Source organism: Crocodylus porosus, unplaced genomic scaffold (genome assembly GCF_001723895.1).
Source record: "Crocodylus porosus isolate Cpor-Errol unplaced genomic scaffold, CroPor_comp1, whole genome shotgun sequence".
Lineage (NCBI taxonomy): Eukaryota > Metazoa > Chordata > Crocodylia > Crocodylidae > Crocodylus > Crocodylus porosus.
The window spans coordinates 186,515,675-186,542,689 of record NW_017728906.1 but is presented as its reverse complement, the minus strand read 5'-3'; the positions used below and the strand labels follow the sequence as shown (position 1 = coordinate 186,542,689).

Sequence of the window (27,015 nt, the reverse complement as noted above, 5' to 3'; positions counted from 1 at the left end):
CTCCTGGGTGAGATGGAGGTCCAGCACTCTAAGTACCTACGTGAGCAGTCAGACCTGGCTGACTGCTCCTCCCAGCAGATATCCGGGAAGTTCAGGTCCCCCATGACTACCACATCTTTAGCCTTCACTACCTCTGTGAGCTGACCCAAGAATTCCTGGTCAAGCTCTTCTCCCTGGTTGGGAGGTCTGTAGTAGACCCCCACTGTTCAATCTCTCACCCCTTGACTGCCTTGTACTGTAACCCAAAGCACCTCAGAGTGCCCCTCCTCTGACACCTTGCTAATTAATGAGGATGTGTATTCCTCCTTGATATAGAGTGCCACGCCCCCACCTCTCCTTCCTATCCTGTCCCTCCTGTACAACCTATAGCCCTTGACATTCACCGCCCAGTCATGCGTAGAGTCCCACCATGTTTCCGTGATCCCCACTATGTCTGGGCCGGTGTCAGCCATCCGGTGAGTTCCTCCTGCTTGTTTCCCATGCTACAAGCGTTTGTGTAGAGGCATTTGAGGCCTCCCATGGATGTGTGTACTGCCCCCCTAGTCCCAGCATTGCCCTGGCCGCCATTGCTTACCTGTTTGCTCATTTCTCTGATTCATCTGGGCAAGGCTGTAGTTGTGGGTGTTGTTTGGTCTGGCACCCTGATATCTCCTCCGCTCTCATCTTCCCCTTCCTTGGGAAGTTAATTATATCACCTGCCAACAGTATGAGCCCATGTGTTAGCTTAGCACCATCCTATAAAATATGTTTACGTTTCCGGTCCTGTGCACTGTAAACTATGATAAAGGTTGGCAAATTGGGTTGAACTCAATCCATATCTTGCAGCTCTGGTAGGATTAAAAAGAAACATATCTTATGCATTTGAAAAAAGGACAGTTTGGACATATGAATAAAATAATGGTCAGTGAGCTTGAACATAGACTACGAGATTTTTTTACACCAACATATATTCAACCTGGAAAAAAGTTTATTTTTTCTTCTTTCTTTTCCTTATATTTTCATAAAAAATAATAAAAAAAAAAAAAAAGTTAATGACTTACCCTTTTTAAATGTACTCTTGTAGCTTCAATGTAGAATGCTTGATCCAAAAATTAATAGAAAAATAAAACAAATACCCTTTGGGTCAACCCCTCAGCTAATGTAAATTGGTGTGGCTTCTTTGACTTGAACGGAGCTACAGTGATTTATCCCAGCCGAGAATCTAGGCTTCTGCTTTGAAACCATCATTGTGTCAGATCATAATGTAAGTAGTTCTGGGTATTTTTGGATACAAATAGATACCTTCACAACCACATGTTTAACTATCCAAGCAGAACCACTGTTTCAGAAACTAAAACAAATCACAAAGGACTTAATTTAAGGCCAAAAGAAAGCTCTTTTGTGAATAACAAAAAATCCTGCCGAAGGTGACACAAACTAACAAAGTGAAAAAAGTTAACCATGAGGCTAGTAGTGTTGACGGATTGGGGTTTGCTGATTTTAGTATTTCTTATAACTAGGGGTCTATTTAACATGAGGAAATGGCCAGCCAGTTTTGCAGTGAGATCTCCGGGCTGGCCAGCAGTATATTCACAGGCTAATCATGGTGGGGCCACCCCATGCCTCTTATTGGCCAAGGGGCCCCTGTGGCCCCACCCCTTGCTGCTGATTGACTGCAAGAGCTGTATTATATACCCCAACCCCTCACCACTGATTGGTTGTGAGGGCTATTGGTCGAATGGGGTGAGGCCACATGACAGGCAGCTGTATCAGCCAATCAACAGTGAAGGGTAGGGCAGCAGCGAAGTTGGGCTGCTTTTAATGCAGGCAGCTCCCACTCCTTACTTTCTCCCCAGCAAGCTGCACAGCCAGGCTGCAGTGCCATGAGAACTGCTGGCTCCCCAGTAGTCAGTGCATTTATTTTTAGTTTATTTTCAGTAAGTTTTCTTTTCTTTTCTGCAGATTTCATGACCATTATCCACTTTTGTAAGCAATTCTAGATTTCACAAAATTCACAACATTGCAATTTTGGTATATCCCTATGTATACCCCTTTTGCAATGGTATAAATTAAGTATATTGCATTAATCTTACTGCTGAACTCATAACTCTCCACAGACATTATATTGTAGTAGTAGAACATGTATACTACTACAATACAGTAGTATAGTGTGTGTGTGTGTGTGTGTGTGTGTGTGTGTATGTAACATATTGTAGGGAACACAAAAATATATGGAGAATTATGAGTTCAGCAGTAAGGTATGTATGTATGAAATATAAACAACTAAGGCATGGATATGTACTATATTTTCTCTCATATAACACAGCCCTGAATATAACATGCACCACAATTTTTAAACGGTACCATGAAGAAAAACGATCTTATCTGAGAAGCTGTAGCTAGGGAGCTGGACCTGCTCCTCAGCATGGTATCAGCCCCAAGTGGTGGATGGGGCCCATGAACCAATACAGCATACTGGGTCTGGGGCCACTGAAGTGGTCTCCATCTGGCATGGTGGGTCTGACCTCATACGGTGGGTTTGGGGCTGCACAGCCCAAGAGCACACTGGGAGCATATACTGGCTCTGAAACCATGTGTTTTATCTGACTTGGGATGTGGCCCTGGAGCCAGCACATGATCCAGACTGTGCACGCAAGATCCAACCAGGCACCCAGTCCCAGAGCCAACACATGGTCCTGTACTTGGTGTGCCAGATCAAACCCAGTACATGTCTCCAGAGCCAGTGTACAGTTCCTGACTTGGGATGCCAGATCCAGCCCAACACATGGCTCTAGAGCCGGTGCACAAGGTCAGACACAGCACACTAGGTCCAGAACCATGTGCCATGTCCAACTCCATGCACTATCTCAATCTGGTGCACAAACTGGGAGGAAGACTCCCCATGGCTCCAGAAATACTGGGGGCAGACTTTGGGAAGAGAGGGAAGGGAAATTTCCCCTGCCAAATTTCCAGACCCATGCCCTTTTTCTCATGTATAATATCTGCTCTGGTTTTCCCCAGATGGTTTTTGGGGAAAAGGTGTGAGCTATTAGTGAGAAAACATGGTATATATGATACGGTATATAAGATTTATGATTGAATCTTAGAAACAAATTGTGTGTGTGTGTGTGTGTGTGTGTGTTATAAAACAAGTGATAGAAAGATGAGAGCCGGAAGTTCAGAATGCTATTCCTGGTGTTACTTCTGACTAGAGATGTAAAATTTCTTGAAATTTTGAAGCCATGGGGGGAAAAAAAACAGAAATTTTGGAAAAATTGAGATATATAGAATACTTATTTTCTTAGCACCCTTTACAGATTTGAATTCACTTTGCTACCTTAAGAACATAAAATGTATTATGTATAACTTGGTTTGCTCATAAAATTATCACGTTTGGTATATTTTTTAAATTTAAAAGTATAGTTTATCCAGACAATAATTACAAATTTATTAATTTAAATTTACTTTAAAATGTTCTTAATTTTTGTTACAAATGGAGCTACAAGATTCTGAACTCTGAGAAACCTAGCATCTCTTAGTTTTTGCCAGTTTATGAGAAGCAGGCAAAAATTAAAGTTGGAAATAGAAGAAACCATCAAAATTATAATAAAACAAAAAAAGTTATTATATATTCGGGACTTGGTCTCCTCCACAGTGTCAAGCAGATATAGAAAGCACTCATTTTTTAGAAAAAGAACTGAGGAAAAAAGGAGAAAAAAAACTCCCAAGACTCATTGAATACGAATTTTGCTACAAGAAACTTTGTCTAAGTAAGTCTCCTTTTCTGAGCTATCACTATCAGCAGTTTCTGTATATCTTCTGATCCTTCATTTTTATCATCTTCATGGACTTCTGAAAACTGAAGGTGTGCCCGGATTGAGACGAGCTTCCCTGTTCTTTCATATGTTAATTTATTTCTTGATTTGGTGTGTTTTGAAACATAGACCAGTTTCTTTCACGTGCTGCAGAAGATGGAGGAATCTGAAGCAGGCGAGAAGCAAGAGGAGTCAGAGGCTGTGTTGTGCAAAGGCCTTGCCACCATGGTGCAGGAGGGATATGCTTAGCAGAGCATTCCTGGATCAAATACCTGAAGATGTTCTGTATTCTGCAACATTTGATGTTACTTGATTTGTCAGTCAGCAAAGCAAATACTTTATCACTCTCAAGTAGGACTTCACATATTTTACTACTGATATACTCTCCAGTATGCCTGTTCTCTCCTGTGTCAATGCTTCTGTAAAAAACTGGTTGTGGTGTTATTATCACAAAGTTTATGATTCCTTCTCCCTGCCCATTTGTCCATCCATCTGTAAGTACTGCAAGACAGTACTTCATTGATTTTTTCCTTGCACAGATTGCATTTCACGTTCATATTCTGACTTAAAGAGGCTTGCTCAAAGAATGTCTGCTGGGCAAATGGTCTGATGGTCTTAGTAATTTAAAAGCTTCCTGCCAGTATGCATTTTCAGTTATTGACAATGGCATCCCAGAAGAATGTGTTGCTCTTGCAAGAGCTTGGTTAATTTTTTCCTGATCTTCAGGTGTCATCTTGTCTACAAATGAGGCTAATGAGAGTCTTTTCTATACAGTTGCTTGCAATATTTGATTACTTAAGGATGTTGATTGGGCAACCCTTTCTGATGCTGATGTTGTAGAGGAAGAAGCAGCAGCAGTAAGAGTACTTTTGGATTGAGAATGTTGGAAAAAGCTAGTTGCATTTTCATCATCATGATCTACCTCCTCCTCACTTACACCCATGAAGGATTTTTTAATGTCTGTAGGACACTTCTTATATACAATGATGTGTTTGGTCATCCTAGTAGCATTTGGAAATGCATATTTCATTTGACAGCATTTGCAAATCACTTTTTTTTCTCAGAATAACTTGCAGTGTGAAAATGGTTCCATATGCTAGAAGCTGGTCGCACCATTTTGCTAAGGGAGAAAAAAGAAAAATGTAATTTAGGGGCTAGCTTGCATATATAAACACTAAGCTACAGCATGTACAAATTTAGTAATGGATAAAGGAGAGGACTTCTCAGTTAACTATTAACAACTTCCCTGTCTTGCAGGTTCTCACCTCACTGCTATGGTTGGGCAATTTGTCACAAAATATCAGATTAGTAGGAACTCAATTATGAATTACATAGGTTATGAAAATGTACTAATGCAGCTAAAATATAGTTTAATATACTGAATTCGGAGAAATTAAAACTCTTACCTTTCAATAAAGAAGTATACTTTCTTTCAGCTCCTTTGTGCTGATTCTGTACTGTTGTGGATCTCAAGGTCACAGGGCCAGGAGGAGGCAGGTTCCTTCCAACTCCAAAACCTTTAGATTTGTTCTGTCTCCTTTTCTGAGGCTTTTGAGTAAGCAGGGTATGGGGGTTCTGCTTATGTCACCTTGTTAGCCCTTTTCTATGATTGCCAATATTTGAGTCTTTGCAGTACATTCCGACTCTTTCCTGCCACGTCTTGATTATTTCTTGATGTTATTAGTTGGGAGGTGTTACTTATTTTCTACTGCAGTCATACAGTGGCAATCTAACTATGGGCTTACTAGGTTACAAGCTGTATCAAACCTGTTCTAGACAACACCCGAAATTAACTTCTGTGATTAAATCACAGTTTCCTTTGGGTTAATTACTTTTCTTTATTTTCCCTTTACATTTATAAACAACACACAGTTAGACAGACTGCGTTAATTATAAGCTTTCCAGGTATATGTTAATTTTTGTCTTTGCAAATCTTCAGTTGGCTTACTCCATTCACACATCAAACACAATACAAAGTAACTGAAACTTAACAGTTTGAAATAAACAAGAAAAAATCTTCTTTCCTTTTCCTTTTTTTCTTTTCTGCAGTATACTCAGCCTCTAGGGGAGATCTTATCTCACCAGATCTCTCTGGATATTTATTTTCCTTTACTGTGATAAGAGTAATCACCACTCTGACTTCTATAGACTCTGATTAACTTCAACAAATGTCTGAACACAACAAGAAACAATATATACTCTTTAGTGCATACCTTCAAAGGTGGTTACTCTCTTTTATCCCACTGCTGCTTCAGTCACCATTCCCACACTGCTCGAAGCCTCTTTCTGGAGATGAACGTTCTTCTCTGTTGCCTGCCAGCTTGATAAGCCTTGATCCAGTTACTTTTTGCAGGTAGGACTCATCCTCGGGGGTCCTTTTTACCCCTACAGGCTTCTACTTCTGTTTTTCTCTCCAGATCCTTGCTTTATCCTCCTCGATGCTCTATCTTAGAGACAGCTGCTCTGGAAACAGAGTTCTCCTTGTTTCGCCACTTCTGTCTCTCTTTCATTGCTGGTCTCTCCAGTATCAGTCCATGTCTCTCCACACAGGGCAATAAGCTCCTTGTTTTTAATCTCTACAGGAAAGAATGGACGCTGCTGCTAGTGTCCAATCCCAGTCCTTTGAGGCCTAGTCAGGAGGACAGGAGCAGATCCACCAACCTCTAGATCAAAAGTCAACAATAGAAGAAGTCCACAAGCAAAGAAAGCACTGAATCCTTTTCCTTCTCTTGTGAAAATGGGAGTGCCCCCTGGGGGCAGAAATGCATCTTGTTCTTGCATTTGAGAGTTCTACTGTACTTGCTTGTCTTTGGCGTACAGGAATTGTAATGATCTGATACTGTACATAGTCTTACATAAAAGTCTTCCTATTACATAATTATTTGAAAACATTTTGGGGGAGTAAAGGGTAGCAATCTGTAAACACCTTGTCTTAGTGTTTATTCCTCATCCTAAAAGACTTTATTCCTCATCCTAAAAGACAATATTTCATAAGAGGTTTTTTAAATTTTTCAAAAAAATTTCAATTTTTCAGGAAAAAAACAAAAAAACCTCCTTGGGGAAAAAATGTTTTTTTTCCCAAAATTTTTCTGGGTTTTGTTCTGGGTTTTCATATCTCTACTTCTGACTCACTTTGAGACCTAAGGTAAGTTATTTAATCTGTGTATCAGTTTCTCCTTCTATAATATTGGGTGATAACTACTGTTTATCCTAGTTAGGATATATGTAAAATGCTCTGAGATCCATGGGAAAATGCATTTCAAATGTACAATTTTTTAAGAATAGACACACTTTTCTGACTACATTCTTGACCTTAACAGACAATTCGTTTCTGAAGGTTCAGCTTATTCCCCACTTTCAGGACCTGACTAGGAACAGGTATACCAGAAGGTTTAGAGAATGGCTATCCTGAATGTAAGCAAGAAATGTTTATAATCATGCAATATAGACCATACTTATGAACAGCCCACTGAAATTGTCTAGACTATTGTCTAGAAGAAAGAAAGCTATGTTTGGAGAAAACAACATATGTCTTTTAAGGAAAATAATGTAAAGGCATTAAATTAATACTATTAATATATGAATATGATTAAATGAATACTACTAATGGTAAATTTCCCACTCTCCTCTCCTGTAAGATTGTGTCGTAACTTAGGGCACAACCTAGATGTCATTTAAATAAAGCTTGAGGTTGGGTGGTGGTGAATTATTTTCTCTAAATAAAATCTGCCTAACAGCTGAACATGTACCCTGAGAAGATTTACTACACCTGGGGGCTGATTAGGGCAACAAAACCTTGTAAGGAAAATAGAAAAGAAAAAATATGACAAGGAAATAACACTGAACAGAGAACAATACATATAGCTGTTAGGTTAGAGGTCATTTTAGACCCAAAAAGGAATTTACCCCCAGAACTTTGCTCAAATATTCAAACCCTGGATCCTCATGCTAATTTTCCAGATAATTCCTATTTCTGTAAACAAAATGAAGATGTTTTATGTGGCTTTTCATATGTTCAAAATTTAAAACTAGTTTCAATTTTTTATTGCCTGGTTATAATTCTAAAAAACTGTAGATATATGAGTTGCAATATTTCTCTGTTCAAGACGTATTATTGTTTTCTACCCTGTAGGTACTTGGGTAAAATATTTTAAATTAAATATCTATACTTTTTTCTCTGTTTCTTCCTCCATTGTGCCTCAGTGCCTCTAAACAGATAATGTTGCAGTTCTTGTGGCATCAGCCCTATATGTGGCCCCACTCTGCAGGGACATTCATTTTCTGAATGTTGCTCTTGTGGTGAAGAACAGAAATGTGCAGCTGTTCAAGCTTTCTTCTCCCAGAGCAAAGATGGCAGTTTCTGGCTGCAAAAATGTAGAAATTACTCCTGGGAGAGCTTCTCCTGAGAGATTACATCTGCACACTTTCCATTGGCTTAACTCCTTCTAGGAATCAGAAAGAGTGGAGCCAGGGAAGACTCCCGTGCCATCCAGAGACCAGGGTCACTCTGGTCTGGAGAAGGACTGCTCCCTCATGTTGATTGGGAGGAAAGAAGAGAGGAACAGCTGCCAACTCTGGGAGTTCCCAGAGTAAGATGCAGGCAGGGAGTTTTACTGCTCTGTTCTGCCTACTCCACTGCTGGGCACCAGGAGTAAAGCCCAAGGAGCAGTGCAGCCGTATGCCTGCTTCTCATAAAGTTCACAAGGGAGCCTTTTCATCAGACTGTGTTGCAGAATTTGCCTATAAAAGAATATGCTGGATATGGATTTGAATGGAGTTAATTTAGCTGCTCTTGACTTTGCATAATCATTAATTTGGGATATGCATAACTTCTTCGGGATGGAGCTCGCTATATGTTTATACACTGCAAGCAGAATAGAGATTGGTTCAGTTGGGGTTTGGGGTGTGACCATAACTCAGTGGCTAGCTTAACTTACACAACAGAGTTCTTGTGAGATTTGATGATAGATTCTTTCTTTGGTTTTACCTATCTAGTGAAGAATACTATGTTATTTCACAAACTAAGACACTGGGGGGAAAAAATGGATGCTTGGGGGAAGGGGAAGGGCTATACAAAGGGAAGCTTCTGCCTCTCTGGGTACATCTACACAAGACGCTAAGAGCACAGCAGCCTAATAATACTGTAGCACATCACAGCACAAACAGTTAATACACAGCTAATCCACTACTGAGAAGTAGCATCACTTAACAGACATTCACTGGCACTATTGTGCACTAAATCTGGTTACTGCACATTTATTTAGTACTTGATTGTACAACTACTAAATTTAAATGCGCAGTAACCAATGCGCATTAATGAACATGTAGATGCACCCAGTTTGAGCAGATCCTTAAAACAGAACGCAACAGGATCTTCCCTGACAGGCCAGCAGCATTTGTACTAAGCCACATAACTTCTGGCCTGTTCCTTTCCCTCTGGTCCCACATGTCCCTCAAAGACTTCCCTCTCATGGCTGCCCAAGAAGCCTACTTTAAAGGAGCATTGGAGAAGGGCCTGAGTAACATCTCACTTGTAGCACGGTGTTGTGGTTAGTGTGCTAGGAAATCAGAGAGACCCCTGATTCAAAGCCTGCCTCAATGAGAAAAGCCTAGAACCCAGGTTCTCTGGCTTCTCAGGGGAGCACCCTAGTCACTCAGCTCTTAGGGGTGGGAGGGGATGTATTCTTCCCTCATCCTCATTCCTGAGTCTAAGGCCTGTAGTTATAGGTTTTGGTTGACCCCAGTTTTGCATATCTAAGACAACTATGCATTCACAAGAGGAGTGCACGTGTTCTCTGGCTGCTACTGTCCACGCTCAGTCTGCATGTGTACTATCATCCACGTGTGCGTGGTTACAGGTCCAAGAATAGAATTCCTTTAGGCACATAAGTGCCAAGAAAGCTACGTAGGCAACTTAAAAAATGGCCATTTAGATAATCAGGAAGGGAATAGAATGCCATTGCTTGGATGCCTAAAGTTTAAGTGCCACGTAGGTGCCTAATGAATGGAATAGGAGCTGGCTCTTAGTGCTATGTACATTTCTGGTTGTAGAGATATGGTTCTTTAGGAAAAAGCAAGTATGGGAGGTTTTATGAAGAGGTACATCATAGCTCGAACAATGATTACAGATTTCCTGATAGAAACCCTGGCTAGGCACAGCTATATGTAGGACTTTTAAAGCAACACAAGCACCTCAGGGCTTCCACTTGAAAATGTCACTATTGGTACTTTTTTTTCTTTGTTAGTATTCATCTGTTTTAACACCCAAGACAGTGTAAAATAAGTGACACAAAATCATGACCAACTCCTATGCCCACCTAAACCCCCATAACTGCTGTCACATACCAGCGCATAGATGGCTTTGTTGAATGGAATTAAAATCATGTGTATACTTAAGATGGGAAAGACCAATAGCATTTCCCTTCCCCTCCCCCCTCCTCCCCAGTCCTTTTGTCAAGAAAGTATTATTTCCACTAATAGTATACAGCTTGTTCTGATGTTCATCATGTGTAGTATGGTTTCCATACTTTCCATTGGGAGTCTATCCTGCAGTGTAAAACATCTAGCTGCTAGTCTGAAATACCAGGCGGAAAAATGCCCTTTTTGTTAATGTTATCCCATTGCTCCTAGTTATAACCCTTTTCATAGATTTCATAGACATTTGGGCTGGAAGGGACCCCAGAGGATCATCGAGTCCAGCCCGTGCCCCAGGGGCGGAAAGTCAGCAGGGATCATAGGATCCCAGCAGTATAAGCATCCAAATGTGTCTTGAAGGCATTCAAAGTGAGTGCTTGAACCACCTCCGGCAGCAGTCTATTCCAAAACTTGGGGGCTCAGACAGTAAAGAAGTTCTTTCTTATGTCCAGCCTGAATTGGTCACACCAGAGTTTGTGACTGTTTGATCTTGACATCCCTTGGGGTGCTCTGCTGAACAGATGTTCCCCTAGATCCTGATGAGCACCCCGATAAATTTATAGGTGGCCACCAGATCACCCCTGAGCCTGTGCTTTTCCAGGCTATAGAGCTCCATGGCTCTCAGCCTCTCATCTTAAGGTCTGTTTTCCTGACCTCTGATCATGCACGTGGCTCTCCTCTGCACCCTCTCAAGCTTCTCCACATCCCTTTTGAATTGTGGAGCCCAAAACTGGACGCAGTACTCCAGCTGCGGCCTCACCAAGGCCGAGTACAAGGGGAGAATGATGTCCCAGGATTTGCTCGAGAAACATCTATGGATGCAAGCCAGTGTTGTGCTCACTTCACTAGCTGCAGCATCGCATTGAAGGTTCATGTTCGTCTTGTGGTCAATCATGACCCCCAAGTCCCTTTCATCTGTAGTGCTAGCCAGCGCAACACTGCCAAGCCTATAAGCATGCTGCAGGTTTTCCTCCCAAGGTGAAGAATCTTGCATTTTTCGGTGTTAAACACCATCAGGTTCTCATCCTCCCATTTCATGAGCCTGTCAAGATCCACCTGAATCACACTTCTGTCCTCAGGTGTGGATGCTTTACCCCAGAGTTTGGTGTCATCAGCAAACTTGGCCAGTCCGCTTCTGACACCAATGTCCACATCATTGATGAAGATATTAAATAGTATAGACAGAGCCTTGAGGGACCCCACTGGTCACAGCGCACCAAGACGATTGGCTTCCATTGACCACCACCCTCTGGGTACTACCGTGGAGCCAATTCCCCAGCCGGCGGATTGTGGTGAGGTTGAGGCTGCAGTTAGCCAGTTTAGTCAAAAGGTGATTGTGGGATACCAAATCGAAGGCTTTTTAAAATTCAAGATATACAACATCGATCTCTTCCCCCTAGTCCAGGTGATAGGTCACCTGGTCATAAAAGGAAATGAGATTGGTCAGGCAAGACCTACCCATAACACACCTATGCTGGCTATCCCTCAGGATATTGCCTTCAGCTAGTCTGTAAAGGATTACCTCTTTGATGATCTTTTCCAAGACCTTCCCCAGGATAGAGGTCAGGCTGATGGACCTGTAGTTTGCTGGATCGACTTTCCTCCCTTTCTGGAAGATAGGCACACCATTGGCCCTCTTCCAATCATCGGACACTATACAAGAGCGCAAAGAGCTCTCAAAGATCTGTGCCAGGGGATAGGCTATGATGCTCGCTAGCTCTGAGTACCCTTGGGTGTAACCCATCAGGGCCGGCTGACTTGAAGATATCCAGTCTGTCAAGGTGTTCCTTCAGGAGGTCAGCTTCAATGGAGGGCAAGGAATCTCCATCACCTGGGCCTCCTTGACCCATAGTGGGCAGGACCATCCCATGGGACTGGTGAAAAACTCACGCAAATTACCCATTTAGCAAGTTCGCTTTGTCCTGGGCATCAGTTATCAGTTGCCCCATCTGGTTTAGCAGGGGTCCAATGTTGCCCTTGCTTTTCCTCTGGCTCCCCACATATCTAAAAAAGGACTTTTTATTTTCCTTGATATTTGTAGCTACCTGGAGTTCCATCACAGCCTTGGCTTTCCTGATTTGCTCTCTGCAGGTCCACACCAGAGCAGAGTATTCCTCCTTGGTGGCAGTTCCAGTCCTCCATCTTTTGTAGGTCTTCCTTTTAAGACGTAGGAGGCCCACCAGTTTCCTGGAGAGCCAAGGGGGCTGCTGTGCCTTTTTGCTGCCTTTCCTCCGAGATGGAATGGACTTTGCTTGAGCATCCAGGATTGCTCCCTTGAGGAGCAACCACTCATCCTGAACACCCCTCACGATTGGGTTGTGGCCTTTTAGGGCCTCACTGACAAGCCTCCTTAGCTTGTCAAAGTCAGTTTGCCTGAAGTCGAGGACTTCTGTATTACTGACTGATTTGCCAGCTTTATGGCAGATGGTGAAGGTGATCAGTTCATGATCACTGTCACCCAGCTTCTCTTTGATTGTTTGGTCACTGATTAGGTCATCCCCGGTTGTCAGTATGAGGTCAAGCAGTGCTTTACCTCTTGTTGGCCTGTAGACTTCCTGCATCAGATAGAGGTCATCCACACGAGAGAAAGCTTTGCGATTGCTTGGATTTGGCCAAGCGCTCCTCCCGCGAGATGCCTGGATAGTCAAAGTCTCCCATGACAACCATACACTGGGATCATGCGGCCTCAGCCAATTCCCTGGCGAGCTCCTGGTCAAGGTCTTGACTCTGGGTAGGGGGTCTGTAGTAGACCTCCACCACAATATCCCCTGTGCTGTTTTCCCCATGGATTTTAACTCAAAGGGTCTCAAGTCGTCCATCATGGGTGTCAATGTTGGCTTGTAGGGACCCGTAGCTTTCCTTGACATAGAGAGCAATGCCCCTGCCCCTTTTGTCCACTCGAGCCCTCCTGTAAAGGTTATAGCCGGTTATACCTGTGGTCCGGTCATGGGTGGAGTCCCACCAGGTCTCCGTTATCCAAGTGACGTTATAGTTATTTGCGTTTAGCAGGAGAACAAGTTCCTCCTGTTTATTCCCCAGGCTCCTGGCATTTGCATATAGACACGCAAGGGCTCTTGCCCTGCCTACATTTTGTTCCAGGGATGCGGCTGGGGTGGGATCCCTTATGTGCCTTGGCCTGATGGCTTTGCAAGGGCTGCTCAGTGGGCCAGCAGTGGCAGTAGTCCCCCCATCCTCCCACGGGCTTAGTTTAAAGCCTGGTGGAGCAGGTCAGCCAGTCTGGCTGAGAAGAGCCTCCTCCTCAATGGAGAGGTGGAGGCTATCCCTTCCCAGCAGCTCGCTGCCTCTCTCTTCAAAGAGCGGACTGTAGCCATGGAAGCCAAAGCCTTCCCGATGACACCAGCGCTGTAGTCTTTGGTTGACTACTTGGATCCTCTTCTCCCTCCTCAGCCCATAGCCCAAGACTGGGAGGATGAAAGAAAACACCACCTGTGCCCCCAGACACTTTAGCCCCTCTCCCAAATCCCTGTAGTGCCTCATGACATGCCTGGGAGCACTCCAAGCACTGTCATTGGTGCCCACATGGATGAGGAGCATGGGATAGTGGTCAGTGGGCTGGAGGAGCTTAGGGATCTTCTCTGCAATGTCTCGGATGCGGGCCCCCGGGAAGCAGCAGAGTTCCCAGGCTAAGGGGTTGGGGCAGCAGATTACCCCCTCAGTCCTCCTTAGGATGGAGTCTCCCATGTCAAACATTTTGCGTTTGGTCTTAGGGAAAATGTGGGTGGTAGCTTCAGTGTCATCTGTGTTGCCTGCGGGAGCTGCCAACTCAGCCGGCTCTGCTGGGGCTGCAAGGGGTTCGTACCTGTCGTAAAGCTCCAGCGGGGCATGGGCCTTGGTGCGGTGGGGCCCCTCGCCACCTTGGTCCAAGCCCTTGGCTGGACAGTAAGGAAAATCCCTGAGTCCTCCCTTGTCCTGGAGGGAGACCGTGGTTTACCCTCCGCCTCCCCGGGGAGAAGGGCCTGGCAGTTGGAGTCTATCTCCTGTTCACAGTCCATGATGGCGCGCAGTCTCTGGACTGCAGCCTGGAGCTCCTCCAGCTGGTGCACTGGAGAACCCCGTAGGGAGCAGACCCCACAAGGGGAGGTGGCCATGCTCCTGGGCCTCAGAGCCTGAAAAAGTGACAGGCAGCCCCCGCAGCCAAGAGCCAGGGGCTCCGTCTGCATGGAGCCCGGAACCATGGGGTCTGTCTGGGTGGCAGTCTCCGAGGTGCTGGGGTGGGGTGCAGACCCTCTGGGACCCTCGGGGTGTGGCACATGCCCATCTGTGTCATGCTGCTGTTTGGCTGGCTATGGCTGGGACTGCTTACTCTGGGGGGCTCACAGGCAGGGCCTTGGGACCTCCCACTCGCCCTTCTGAGCGAACTCCCGTGCTAACTGGCGTGCTGGGCCTAGGAGCACGCCTGTTTGCGCGGCCTGTTCACGAGGCTCTGATCGCTCAGCTCCCTGTGGGGCTGGGCCAAGTAGGAGCAGGGCGGGGGCAGTGATCCTCCTCGGCCCACTTAGCCCGCTCCCAGCTGACTAAGTCCCTCCTTCCACAGGGTCTTGCTTTCCTGCCAGCAGGCCAGGGCTCGTCGGGGGCCCAGGGGTCGCTGCTGGTGTTGCTGGGCTCACAGTGGTGCAGCAGGCCTACATCCGCGCATCTAGCACCAGAGCCAAGACTCCAGTAGTGAGTGAAATGATTCCATTAAGTAGAAAGTGACAGTGTTCAAAGTGCTTTAAAATCCCTTTTTCCCTCAGCCTGAAGAAGGGTGTGCGTGCCCGAAAGCTTGCAAAGAAAGATGTTTTTTTTTTTTGCAGTTTCTTAGTTAGTCTAATAAAAAGTATAATCTCTGAACCAAGGATTTTAGAGTTTTTTGCATTTCATTTTGTTTCAGGCCAACACGGCTACCAAATATATCCCTTAGAATTAAAGATGCTGTGTAAGTGCGTCCTCATCACTGCTGCTCTTGCTGGTGCTATCACTGTTGTTGTTATTATAGACTTAATATTATGTTGAAGAATTCAAGGTTATCATAATAGTAAGCTCAGATAACTGGCTGTTCTGATTACACAAACATATCTTATAGCTAAACCAAGAGATATTATTCCTTCTGTTTTTCCTAGTGATCATATGAAGAAGGAATGCTAGCAAAGTTATGTATGGTACATTGGTGGTGTCTCTAATAAAACATATCCCACTGAGAAGATAAGGTCTCCTAATGCTAGCCAGATCCCACCACCAAGACAGAACACAGCGTGTCATGCTATTCAAAGAAACACTTTGTTTAAGACAGAGGCGGGACTTAGATTTGACCTTTTCATTGCTACCGAGCAAACATAAATGTTAAAATGATATTTATGTATCAGTAAACATCGTGAATCCTGGCGGGTCCTTCAGAGGGTCTTATGTGTTTTATACTTAGTCAAAAACTTGCATGAGGTTATTCATTTATGAAAGAGCATTGTTTAAAGAAAATATAACTTGAACTTTTTAATATAAAAATTACTTTGTTTTATAGGCACAATTTGCACCTGGAACAAAATTGAAAAAGCAATAGAAAATCTTTAACACATGACAATGATTACATTTGGAAATCATCATATATACAAGTGGCTATTACAGAAATAACCTTTTTCAAGTGCAACAAGAATGATCATAGACCCATCTGAAAGTTAAATGAGAGAAGAGAATGTTATTCATTGGCAAAGAAGTAATCAGCACCCCATCATATTAATTGTTCAAGAACTCTGAAATCTTTAATGAGGTTTTTACTGGAGGATTTCAGTCATATGCAAATGACTCATTGAAACAACCATAAGACAAGTAGTGGCTCTTTAGTAAGGTTTTTGCATTCACTAGAGTAATTGTAATGCATTAACTGCATAAATACAATTGTAAGTTTTCATTTAGTTTTCAGAGAGTGGTGTTTTTTTTTCTTCACAGATTCATTGTCAGTCAAAAAGTGCGATAATGCTGTGAAGGAGAATATTTGACAGACATCTTGAGACTTCTGCTTGATAAAACTTTATTTTTTTCTTCCATTTTGAGAATTAGGAAGGTGAACTTGTCTTTTGTGGCCAGTGGGAGACTTAAGTTACTCCAACAGATATTGACAATCAAATCTTACCTTTTTTCCACAGGTCTGATTACAACCACATCAAGAAAATTGGATCGGGAGCAGCAAGCAGAGCATTTTCTGGAGGTAAGATCAGTTAGAAAAATATGTTAAAGGGACAAATTTATCTTCAAATCTTGCCAATTTCAAATAACAAGTTTAAAGTTGTTTCAGGCACTATACCTCTTCACTACTTCTGCTACTAATGTTGGATGGTTTTAACTGTGACTGTATTTTTACCATTACTTTTAAGGAAATCTGGGACACTGCTTTGATTTAAAAAAAAATCCCCAAATTTTCAGATTAAAAAGTAACCCCTCTCTCTCTCTCTCTCTCTCTCTATATATATATATATATATATATATATATCTCGGGTGTGTGTAATTTAATTTAAATTAGGGAAAAAGGTGTTTTTTGGGTTACTTTTTTAAATCTGAAAATTGGGGATTTTTTTTATTAGACAAAACCAGGATCCCTCCTAATCTGACAGTTCCTGAAGTCATTAACACATGAAGTAAATAGAAAAAAAGTCCATTTTTAAATTTAATCTCTTTCACATATAGCATCGGAAATCTTACTTGTAGCAGCAGGGTAGAAAATGCAGTGAAAAGTATGCTTTTTAAGTTACTGGTGTTCCTTTAAAAAACTAACATAAAGTGCTATGCCTGCATCTTGCCATTTCCATTGTGCATGATACCTATTTTATCATTTGAAAACCCAAGGTAAAAATATTTGTTTCTTCCTTTTGGGTATACATACTTGGCTTGATTTGGATCTCATGCCAATTTATGGTTGTGTTATATCTTGGCCTTTAGTGAAAGTAGTCCTGGTTCCAAGTGAAAGGAGAGCCATCTCAATATCCAGTCAATAAAGAGCCAGCCATACAGTATTTCTTAGAAGTGTGGCCAACCTGTGGTATGAATGCCATCAGTGACATGGGCAGCCTCTGTTCATTGCACACAATATATCAGGGAAGGCACAGGTCACACAGCAGAGCAGGAGTTTGGGCAGGGAGCACAGAGTACGGAGCAGAAAGCAGAGCAGCAGATTGGGCAAAGAAGGGGATCAGAGTGGCACAAGGTTGTGAGGCTAATTTGTGGCACACCTGTAAAAAAAAGTTTGGCCCTCTACTGTCTTTGGAAATCCTTCTTGTATCCATGTGAGTTAAAGAAGATGCTTCATTTGACAGATTATTAGAATGTGGTTTTCAATACAATCCCTATTTGGCAGAAGCATGCAGTGAGCTGGGTTTTAAATATTTCATCCTCTGGCCTGTTATTGCTTGGTGGAAATCCTGAGTGTTTGACTTAGCATAGAACACAGGAGAGAAGGGTTAATTTATTACATAACCTGCTAATTTAATTATTTTTCTGTATACCACTGTAGAATCCCAAACAGCCCAGACCATAAATAAAAGAAAAAACTTAAAAGGTATTTTTCTCCTTTAGGACCTTTTCAGCTGGAAAGTTAGCTAAGTGATTCTTTATTCACATAAGTGCAGATTTTTCAGTTTTTTGCTACTTGGGAAGAGAGCCAAATGAAGTGATTTTGACATAGGTTTTGAAGTACTGTACATATATTAACAAGAAATTTAGGTTTGTACGTTGTTTTTGCATCTCTGTTTTCCCAGGAGCTCTCGGTAAAACACTTGAGATTCAGATTTTCCAGGGGATTCCTTTGCTGTGGAGAAGTGCTATTCATCTGTAATAGGAGAAAAAAATATTCTCTTATTTATAAAAAACAGGGTTTAGCTATCTAGACTAGATTTTTTCTTCTGATTCTCCCCCATCACTTTTGCCCCAGATGAAAGATATGATTGAACAGAGTTTTCAAGGCTGCAAACATTTAGGAAGAAGAAGATGTGTTTAGAAAGATTCAAGAGGTTTAGATTTGAGTGATGGGATGAAGCTGGGAACAGAAAAGTGTGGACTCTCAGGGAAATAGCCAGCCCAACAATGAATGAAAGAATAGTTTCTTGAGGAAGGAGGTGGGAACCCTGTGGCTGAGACTTTTGAAACCAAACTGGACCACATAATCAAGAACATCCTGCAAGGGACTAGATTTAGGTTAAGGACAGGCTTGCAGATTGAGTAGATGATAGAATATATCCTTTCAGTTGCTAATCAAATATTAACATTTTCCATCCCTACAGCCTATTTGGAAGACACAGTCAGTATGACAATAACAAACAGGCTGTTAACATTTCAGAGCTGAGCTGTCTGAGGTGTGTACATTTTATGACACACTTGAAACATTTTGTAAAATGTTTGGCTCTCAATGTGTTTAATTAGCCTCCTGGGGAGTCCTTAATTGCCAAGATAACCATGGTCTCCCAATAGTACAATATCGGCCTTCCGGCGGCTTTATTTTGTACTGTTCATCCAATAGAGTCTATCTGGCATAAAAGAGAATAAAATTGGCTCCCTTTGAAAAGATCTGATTAGCGCTTGACCTGGCAACCTCCGTTTCCACTTGCCCATTGCATATATGAGGCATTGACAGACTTTTCTGGTTAAAACTTCTTTTAATTATTTTTTTTAATAGGCTTGCCCTTTTCTTCACTGAATTTGACTGAGGCATTATAGCCATACAATACAATATCTACCAAGCCCATTCCATTAGAAAATTAGTTAAAAGATCTATTTCCACCCCATTCATAATAGTTGTTAAGGAAAAAGGCAAACCAAGACTATTTGGGCTGGTGGCTATAAAACATTTTCCTCTGCAGAAGCTTTACAGATGCTTTAAGTAAGGTGGTGCACATTGGCTGAGTGACTTGCTCAAGGTCATAGAGCAGGCTGGTGGGAAAGCCAGGTCTCCACGCTTCTGCCTGCTACCTCTGCTCCACCTTGATCATACCTTTGTGTGACTGCATACTTGGGCTGTGTGTAGTTGAAACGGGGGCCCTAAATTGAAGCGGTGGGTTTTTAAACCCCTGTGTTGTGCACACGCCCTGCTGATTTACCTGCTTCTCCAGTGGGGAGGGGAAGGCAAGCTGCCGGCGGGTCCCTGGGCTGCAGATGGGGCTGGTGCTTCCCTCCATGGCAACAGAGCACCCCCCCAGGCGGCACCTGCCTCCAGGCACCCAGCTTGGCTGGTCCTGCGGGGCACAGCAGCTGCGGAGGGAAGCACCAGGCCCAGCACAGGCAGGCTCCAGGGGAGTGGGAAAAAAAAGATCAGGCTCGCTGCTTTTCTTGGGTGGAGCTGTTTCCCAGGCTACTGCCAGGCTTCCTAAAGGGCTTCCTGCAGAGCCATGGAGCTGCACGGAGCCCAGTGCTTCACTCTGCGTAGTAGGGGCAGCAAACTAAAACTCCTCCAAGGAGTTACTATGCCCCAAGTCATTTAAGGTGCATTACGCTGCCGAATTTCCTACAGCGGCTGGAATGAATGCGCAATACACCGCCAAGGCATGCAAACACCGACCACATTAAAGCGGTGCAGAAGCATTTAGCCTGCTTTAACATGTCATTCACATACACCCCTGTTTTGTCTACACATGGGTTTGGATGCCACCTACCATTATCATTAGCAAAGTATTTTAGGGTCTCACAATCTTAATGAAGTGGTTTACAAGACAATATAAGGCACTGTTGTTATCCCCATTTTACAGATCAGGAGCTGGGGCATAAAGAGACTAAGGCTCAAATCCTTAAAGGTACATTAACATCTAGCTTTCATTAAAATTAATAGGAGATAGATGCCCAAATATTGTTCAGGATCAGTCCTTAATGACTTAGTGTCATAGGGAGGTAGGACTGGAAGGTAACTTATGAGGACATCTAATCCAGCTCCCTGCTCAGAGCAGGCTCATGTCCAACCTGCTCTTGAAAATGTCCAGGGATGGAGGTTCAAAAAGTGCTCCAGGCAGCCTGTTCCAGTGCTTTGCCACCCTCGTAGTCAGAAAGTACATCCTAATCTCAAACCTAAATTTCCTCTGCTGCAGCTTGAGGCCATTGCTCCTAGTCCTAGTTCCCTGCAGCTGCAGGGAAAAGTCTATCAGCATATTATTTTATAATCACCCTTCAGGTATTTGAAGACTGTTATCAACACCCCCCCCCCCACACACACACACAAGTCTTCTCTTATCCAGAGTAAACACTCCTTCTTTCAGCCTTTCTTCATAAGTCATGTTTCCAAGGCCTTTAATAACTTCTGTCTCTAGAATTTGCCTTGGGGTTCACAGGAAATATGTGACAGCCAAATTTTGAGCCCGTCTCTCCTGAACTCCTGCCCCAATGCCTGCCTGCCTCCCTGGACCACCCTTTTTGTGGTTATGTATCTGTCTATTTATGACGATTCCCATGGCTGTAGCTAAAGAGGTCTGTATTGAAACTGCAAGTCTTAGTACAGACTTACAGTATTCAAATAACTGATTACAAAAGAAGATGCTAAATCTTTGGGAAAAGTAAATTATTTCACACTCCAAATCCTTACGTTCTTGGCTAAAAAATTAACCTGGGGCCTGAACTCAGTGATCTGAGAAATCCCTTTCCAGTGTTGTGCTGCTGTACTGGGGTTGTTCAGCTCCGGTATTGTTATTTTGTTTGGAGAAAAAAACCCGAAACCCTTGAATTATTATTTTTTTTTTAAAAGCTTAATTTCTGTGACATATTTGGAAAATCTTTTAAGAATTCAGGGTTTGAAATATTATTGCAAGCTTGCTATCTAGGTAGCATTCTCTCCTGTTATGTGTAAATTGATCCCAATGGATCTCATACAGCTGGTTTCTCACTTTCCTGATACATACTAGTGGAATTGTTCTAGCCTAAATTGGAGGAAAATGACCACATTATTATATTACACTCTAACATGCAGCAAACCAAATGCAGTTTTCTGAGATTATTCTACAAAATATCTTAAATGGATCCTTGCCTAGGATGAAGCGCTTAAACATTGGTCTAAGAAGGAGAAAAGAAATTAGGTAGTTATCTGCTTCCTAAGGAAGTAAATGAAAATAAATGCCTGTTTCAAAATTAGGTTGGATTGCACTTTCCAGGGAATCTATCTTTATTCTCTTTATCTGGACACTGTAGCATTTTGTGGGTTTTATCTTTCTTCTTCCTCCTCCTTCCTATCTTCATGAGTCTGCTTCTGTATACGTCTCCCTCTAGTAATTCCTGCTTATTTGAATTTGTCCTTCATTTTCTCTCGCTTCCCAAATGTGTGAAAGCTGGAAGTGGAGAGCATTACTGGCAAATGAGCTCTGGGAATGTAAAAATTTAACTCTACATTTTATAACATGTGGTTCTCTCCACCACCCCCATTATCTGTATTTTACGGGTTTTTTGTATGGCAGATTGTTCAATTTTATGTGAATAGGACTCAGAGTGACAGCTGTCTGATATGGAAGCTGGGAGTAAACCCTTTCAAGAAGGCTCTCCAACCTTGTTTTCTGTCAGCTTATTTGGAGGCATCCAGAATATAAATAATTCCTGTTCTGCTTTGCAGTGTACATGTACAGCTTGATGGGAGTGAATTGTTTAATTCAAGTTACAGCTCATTGATTTGCTTAGTCATTCTGTAAAATAGATCCGAGTATCTGCTCTCAGTTTCTGCACTGAGTAGTTTCAGAATGTATTACAGTTAATGTTGGTACATTTGTGCCTTTCGCAAGGAAGGTTTCTAAAATCTGCAGGCTCCGGAGGAGCGTAGTTTGCTAGGAATCTTTTGCCCTCTGAGTCCTGTATTTAACAAGGGGATTAGCCTTTTGTACAGAGAGAAATTCAGGTTCCAGTGTACAGTTCCCAACAACAGAGGCTCCAGAATGTGAGAACAATGTGACTGAAAGTTTTGAACACCTGTAAGAGAATTACTTCTTTCTTCTGTTTTGTTCACAATTAATTACCAGTATATGATAAACATTTGCAAAAGTGTCTAAGTGTCTTTGGATGTAGACAAGGTAACAATTGTAGCAATATCAAAGGGGACTGATACAAGCTGGTATGATTCAGCTGTGATTCTGCAGTAGGATGTAGAATCTGATGAAGTGACCTCAGGCTCTTGAAAGCATATGCTTTACTTCTCTAATTTAGTCCAGAAGGTGCAAATCTATCTTACTTTCTGCCTGACTGTAGACTGACGCAGATAATGAACTACCCCTCTCTAAAATTTTTTGTCATAAAAGTATAAAAATGTTGTAACTGTTTTAAAAATGCTGTTGAAACAGACTTGCCCCTTAAAATTCCAACTCGAGTACCTTTATTAACAGGGGAGAAATATTACATTAGCTGGCTTCCTACTTATTATTAGCCAACTTTGTTCAATCAGACTGTTGTAACAGTACCTCTCAGGTGCCTTGCTTTTGTACAAATCAGGAAATACCAGCCTCATCAATCTTCCTGCTGCGCTGCTTTAGTACAGTTCTGAGAAAGATGTCAGTAATAGTGCAAGAGGCTGCAATGAAGATAAATTGGCAGATCTGATGTAAGTGTCAAAATACAAGGGCCCATTGAAACATGTTGGTTGCTATTTACTGTAAGTACACTAGTGTTGGGCACAATAAACTCTGCTGCATAGTGTATATTTATGTGCAGTAATTAGAGGGAAGCATAATTATCCACCAGTGAAGTCATAATTACATCCTGTTAAAAAGAATTAAAGTTTCCACTCATAATGACAAATTAAAACTGTAAGGGGAATTTTGATATGTGCAATGTAGCTGTATAGACTTAAATTTGGTCTGGAATATCACACTGTGAACAGTAGAAGTTTTCTGTTCACATTTGGTAAGAACTTTGCTTTTTGACTTCTCTCTTGAAAGATGGTACCTAAAATAGCACAGTGTCACCCTAACACCATGTCAAGGTATCACTTTAGTACTGAGCCACATGAGACACTACTTTGCGTCACCCTTGGTTTTTCTAAGATGCTTCCCATTCAAGTCCTAATCAGGACTAACCTTTCTTAACATCAGATGCATCTTAGACCTTTTTCTTATTTTGCCAACAGCACCTGAAGCCAATAGTTCAGGTCTGTCTTAAAGAACAACATGTGTTTTTATGGTATCACTTGAAAAGCTGACATTGAGTAGGTTCTTCTGGCTTAACCAGTGCTACATAGAAGATTGATTATATAAATCCTAGTTATGGATCTGTGTAAACATTTATTTTACTAGGCTTTAGCTTTGCCCACATTTGGCAAGGAAAACCATGCATTCCTCCTTGGTGACATGCCAAAGATGGGGGTATAAACTAGGCAGTCCATCTTGTTCAACATTTCATCTGAGGTTTAACATGTCTCCAAGAAGATGCATGCCTTTCCCTTTTTAAAACTGGAACCTATTAGATAATGTAAGAGAAACTAGTAATATAGGATGACAAACTACTACTTATACGTTGAACTTAAAATTGTTTACTTAAAGGCCTTAGAATGACTTCACTTCCCAGAAATAAAAAGAAGATAAAATTATGGACAACTTCTGATTAGTTCTGGAGCAACCTAAAAAAAAAATCTTGGAGTGGTAAAATACATTTGGGAAGGTCACTTCTTAAGAGGCAGTAAAAGCATTTTCACAAATATGCAAAACTGCCTTAAAACACAAGAAAGTATAACGCATGTGAACTTTTGATTTGACAGAAAAAATAATGAAAGGGACCATGCTCCCAGATCAAAAGGGAACCTATAAAACAGACAGGAGAATCCCAGGTGGGGTATCATAAACATTGTCAACCAACAGCTTTGTTGACAACCAAGGAGAAAGTGTGAAGTCACACCGAGACCCCGGCTCTTCGGTAGAACTTCCTGCAGGTGGAAGTCTTTGCAAGGCAGGAAGTTTCATTTCTACAAAATGAAATGGCATTTTCATCATGCCAGTATTTTTCATGTGACAGTGCAACTCACTGAGGCCAGAATGTAACATATAATGTCACTTAGGACAAGTTGCAGCCTTTTATGTTATCTGCTTACTTTAAGGACTCTTCCTTAAAGACAGCAGGAATTGCTCACCACCTAGAAGTCTGTGGCCTACATTTGCACCTCCACCCCTGATTTGCCTACCACATGATTAAGGAAATAAATTTGAATTTCTTTGAACTTGCAGTTATTTGAGGTTGCCCAGAAACTTTCCAAAGACAGAAACTGGCTTTGGAGGTTAAAATCATTGCTGAAAGCCAGATTTACATATGACATTGCACACTGCTTCTTAGGTGAATTCAGGCATGAAATCTTACGCAGCAGAATAAGAAAGGAGTTTGGATGTGATTACATCTGTCTGAGGTGATAACTGGACTCATAGATTATGCTGTCATCTCTAAGTAGTGTGACCCAATAAAATGAAGAATTATCACGTGCATCACTGGAAGTATTGCTAGATTATTTGGTAACTAAGTAGTCACTGTGCAAAAGGAATGTGTAAGAATTTTAAATACCATAACAATTAAGGGATGGCATGGATACAGATTGTTCTCTTTTCCTTGATCATCACAGATTCCAGTGCCTTACAGATGTTCTTTTATTTTAAATAGCAATTGAAGTTGTAGTACTGTAGATGAGGCCAAAGCATCAGGAAATTTAATAAGGATTTTTCTCATTTTTTTTTTCCTAACGAGAAGAAAAGTCATCCTTGATAACTTTTCAAACAAAGTGGATATCAACAAAATATAAAATGCACAAAAACATAAACAGCTTCATAGAGCCAGCAAGAGTTGTACACCCATCTCTGGCAGCATAATTTATACCAGCAAGAGAGGAAGAGGATGTCAAGAAGTGGAATGATGCCCACAACTAACTGATTTAGGATAATCTTACCAATAGCATTTAAATGGAAATGACCCAGACTCCTAGAAATATTTGTGTTTGAATCTTCTACAAATTCTGTAGATTTAAGACATCCCTGAGGATTTGTTTCTCTTCATGTCTGCTGCAGATTTTAACCTTTAATTTAAAATTATTAACTAAGCTATCTCATTTGTTTGCTGCACCTATATTAGATTTCCCTCCCCCAACTCTGCAGTTTCACAATTACTACCACCTGTGGGAGCTTTCATGTGCAGAGACTATGGACGTTATTTTTTTAACTGTTGTGTTGTCTAACCCCAAGCATCTAGTACTGACCACTGTTGGAGACCTGACAGAAGATTAGCTGGACCACTAGTCTTTTAAGACATGGCAGTTCTTATGTTTCCATAATTTAGTTCAACAACAGAAACATTCAAACTTATTTTTGTAATGCTGGATACTGATTCAAGATAGAAACTGTGTACAAAACAGTGAACTTTTCTGTTTTCAGCAGACTGTCTCAACAATACACAAGGCACAGCGTTCTCTGGTATATATTTTTTCATCCCCACTTAAGAAAATAAATGCCAAAGAATTTGTAGAGCTTTCAGTGGAGTATTATATATTTTAAGAAAACCCTCACACATTATTCAATCACCACTTTTTTTATCTTCTGGAAGACATTCGCCTTTTCTAGCTCACCAGTGCACGTAATGATAGGTGATCCACCATCTGCAATGGAGCATTAGCTTCAGTACATTTCTCCACAAAATCAAAATTCACCAAGCAAGAGGGTCTGAGCTGAAATGGATTCAGACCTATATATTCTGATCCAGGCTATGATCATGTGAGGGGAATAGATAGCGATTTGGATCCAGCATTTGATTTTGATCCATTATAAAGATATAAGCCATTTCTAACACAATAATAATTCTAACACTCCAAATTCAGATTTGGAGTAGTAATGCAAAATTCAGGGTCTTTTCTGTCCATGGTTTCAGTTCAGACACAATCCACAGCACTGCTTGTTTATTTTGTTTTGTCAGATTCTCTCTGTAACTCCTGTAACTAAATTTTGGGTTAAATTAGTCATGATAATTTAAATCATAGAAAAAGAAGGTGTCTGTTTTGTTAATGCTGAGTATTTCCTGGGAACTGAGATGCCTGCCAGCCAGACAGCCTGGAAATACTTTGCTTCTGATTCTGATCTCATTTGGCTTGTAACTGCTGGAAAATCATGAAGGTGTGAAAACATGGCCTTTTGGTTAACTGATGTTCCATTAAATACAGCTTTGCAGTCAGCATAAATAGGGCCACAACATAGTTATCATCATGTTAGCGGGTTGTGCTCATATTCCCATACTGCCTAATTTCCTAAAGGACATTGTTCTGTTTACGCCATTTTTCACTCCAGTGACTTGGATAGAATTATTCAGGATCCACCACAGTTTAAATGAGTTAGGAACCAAGCATGAGATTTACAAAAGTGCTTGCATTCCTAAAATGGGACTGATGGGATTTAGGTTCAGGACAGCAATTCACTAAAACCCTGCCTACTAGATCCCTATGTTTTGGGCTGAAATTAGACCTGCATGTCTGAAGCTCAACTACTGTGCATGCCCAGAAGTGCCTTCATTTTGGATGTGGTGAGCAGCTAGGTTCTTGTCTCCTACCTTAGACTGTTTGGGGTTCACAGACAAGGAATCTAATTCTCTCGATGGACCAAACCCGGTGAATATACTCTATGAATGTGTTATACTGACTGACAGCATTGAGTTTAGGATCTACAACCACTTTTTTGGCTTGGAGAAAAACCTTCCCCCTACCTAATGGTTACATCTTTTGCCTAGGAAATGGGACAACTAGTTTCTAGGCTTCAGCCTGGGGGTATCAAACTTACATCTCCTGGTTCATTGCTGTGTTACTGAGCCAGGTTCCCACCTGCTTGTTTTCTTTTTCTTTTTTTTTTTCTTTTTTTTT

General features: G+C 41.8%; 1 protein-coding gene and 1 long non-coding RNA gene across 5 annotated transcripts in view; one reads left to right on the top strand and one right to left on the bottom strand.

Annotated features, from left to right (window-relative positions):
• FAT3 (FAT atypical cadherin 3) overlaps positions 1-27,015 on the top strand; it is a 555,551-nt gene that overhangs the window by 330,395 nt on the left and 198,141 nt on the right. For all 4 annotated transcript variants that reach the window (XM_019530348.1, XM_019530346.1, XM_019530345.1 and 1 more), the window contains exon 4: positions 16,346-16,407. In XM_019530348.1, coding sequence (XP_019385893.1) covers positions 16,346-16,407 — 62 coding nt within the window. The remainder of the gene's footprint in view (positions 1-16,345; positions 16,408-27,015) is intronic.
• Positions 4,854-5,237, bottom strand: LOC109306783. The gene is made up of 2 exons (XR_002100108.1): positions 5,201-5,237; positions 4,854-4,914 (listed from the first exon to the last, which is right to left on the bottom strand). It is a non-coding gene; the product is annotated as an uncharacterized LOC109306783 (long non-coding RNA).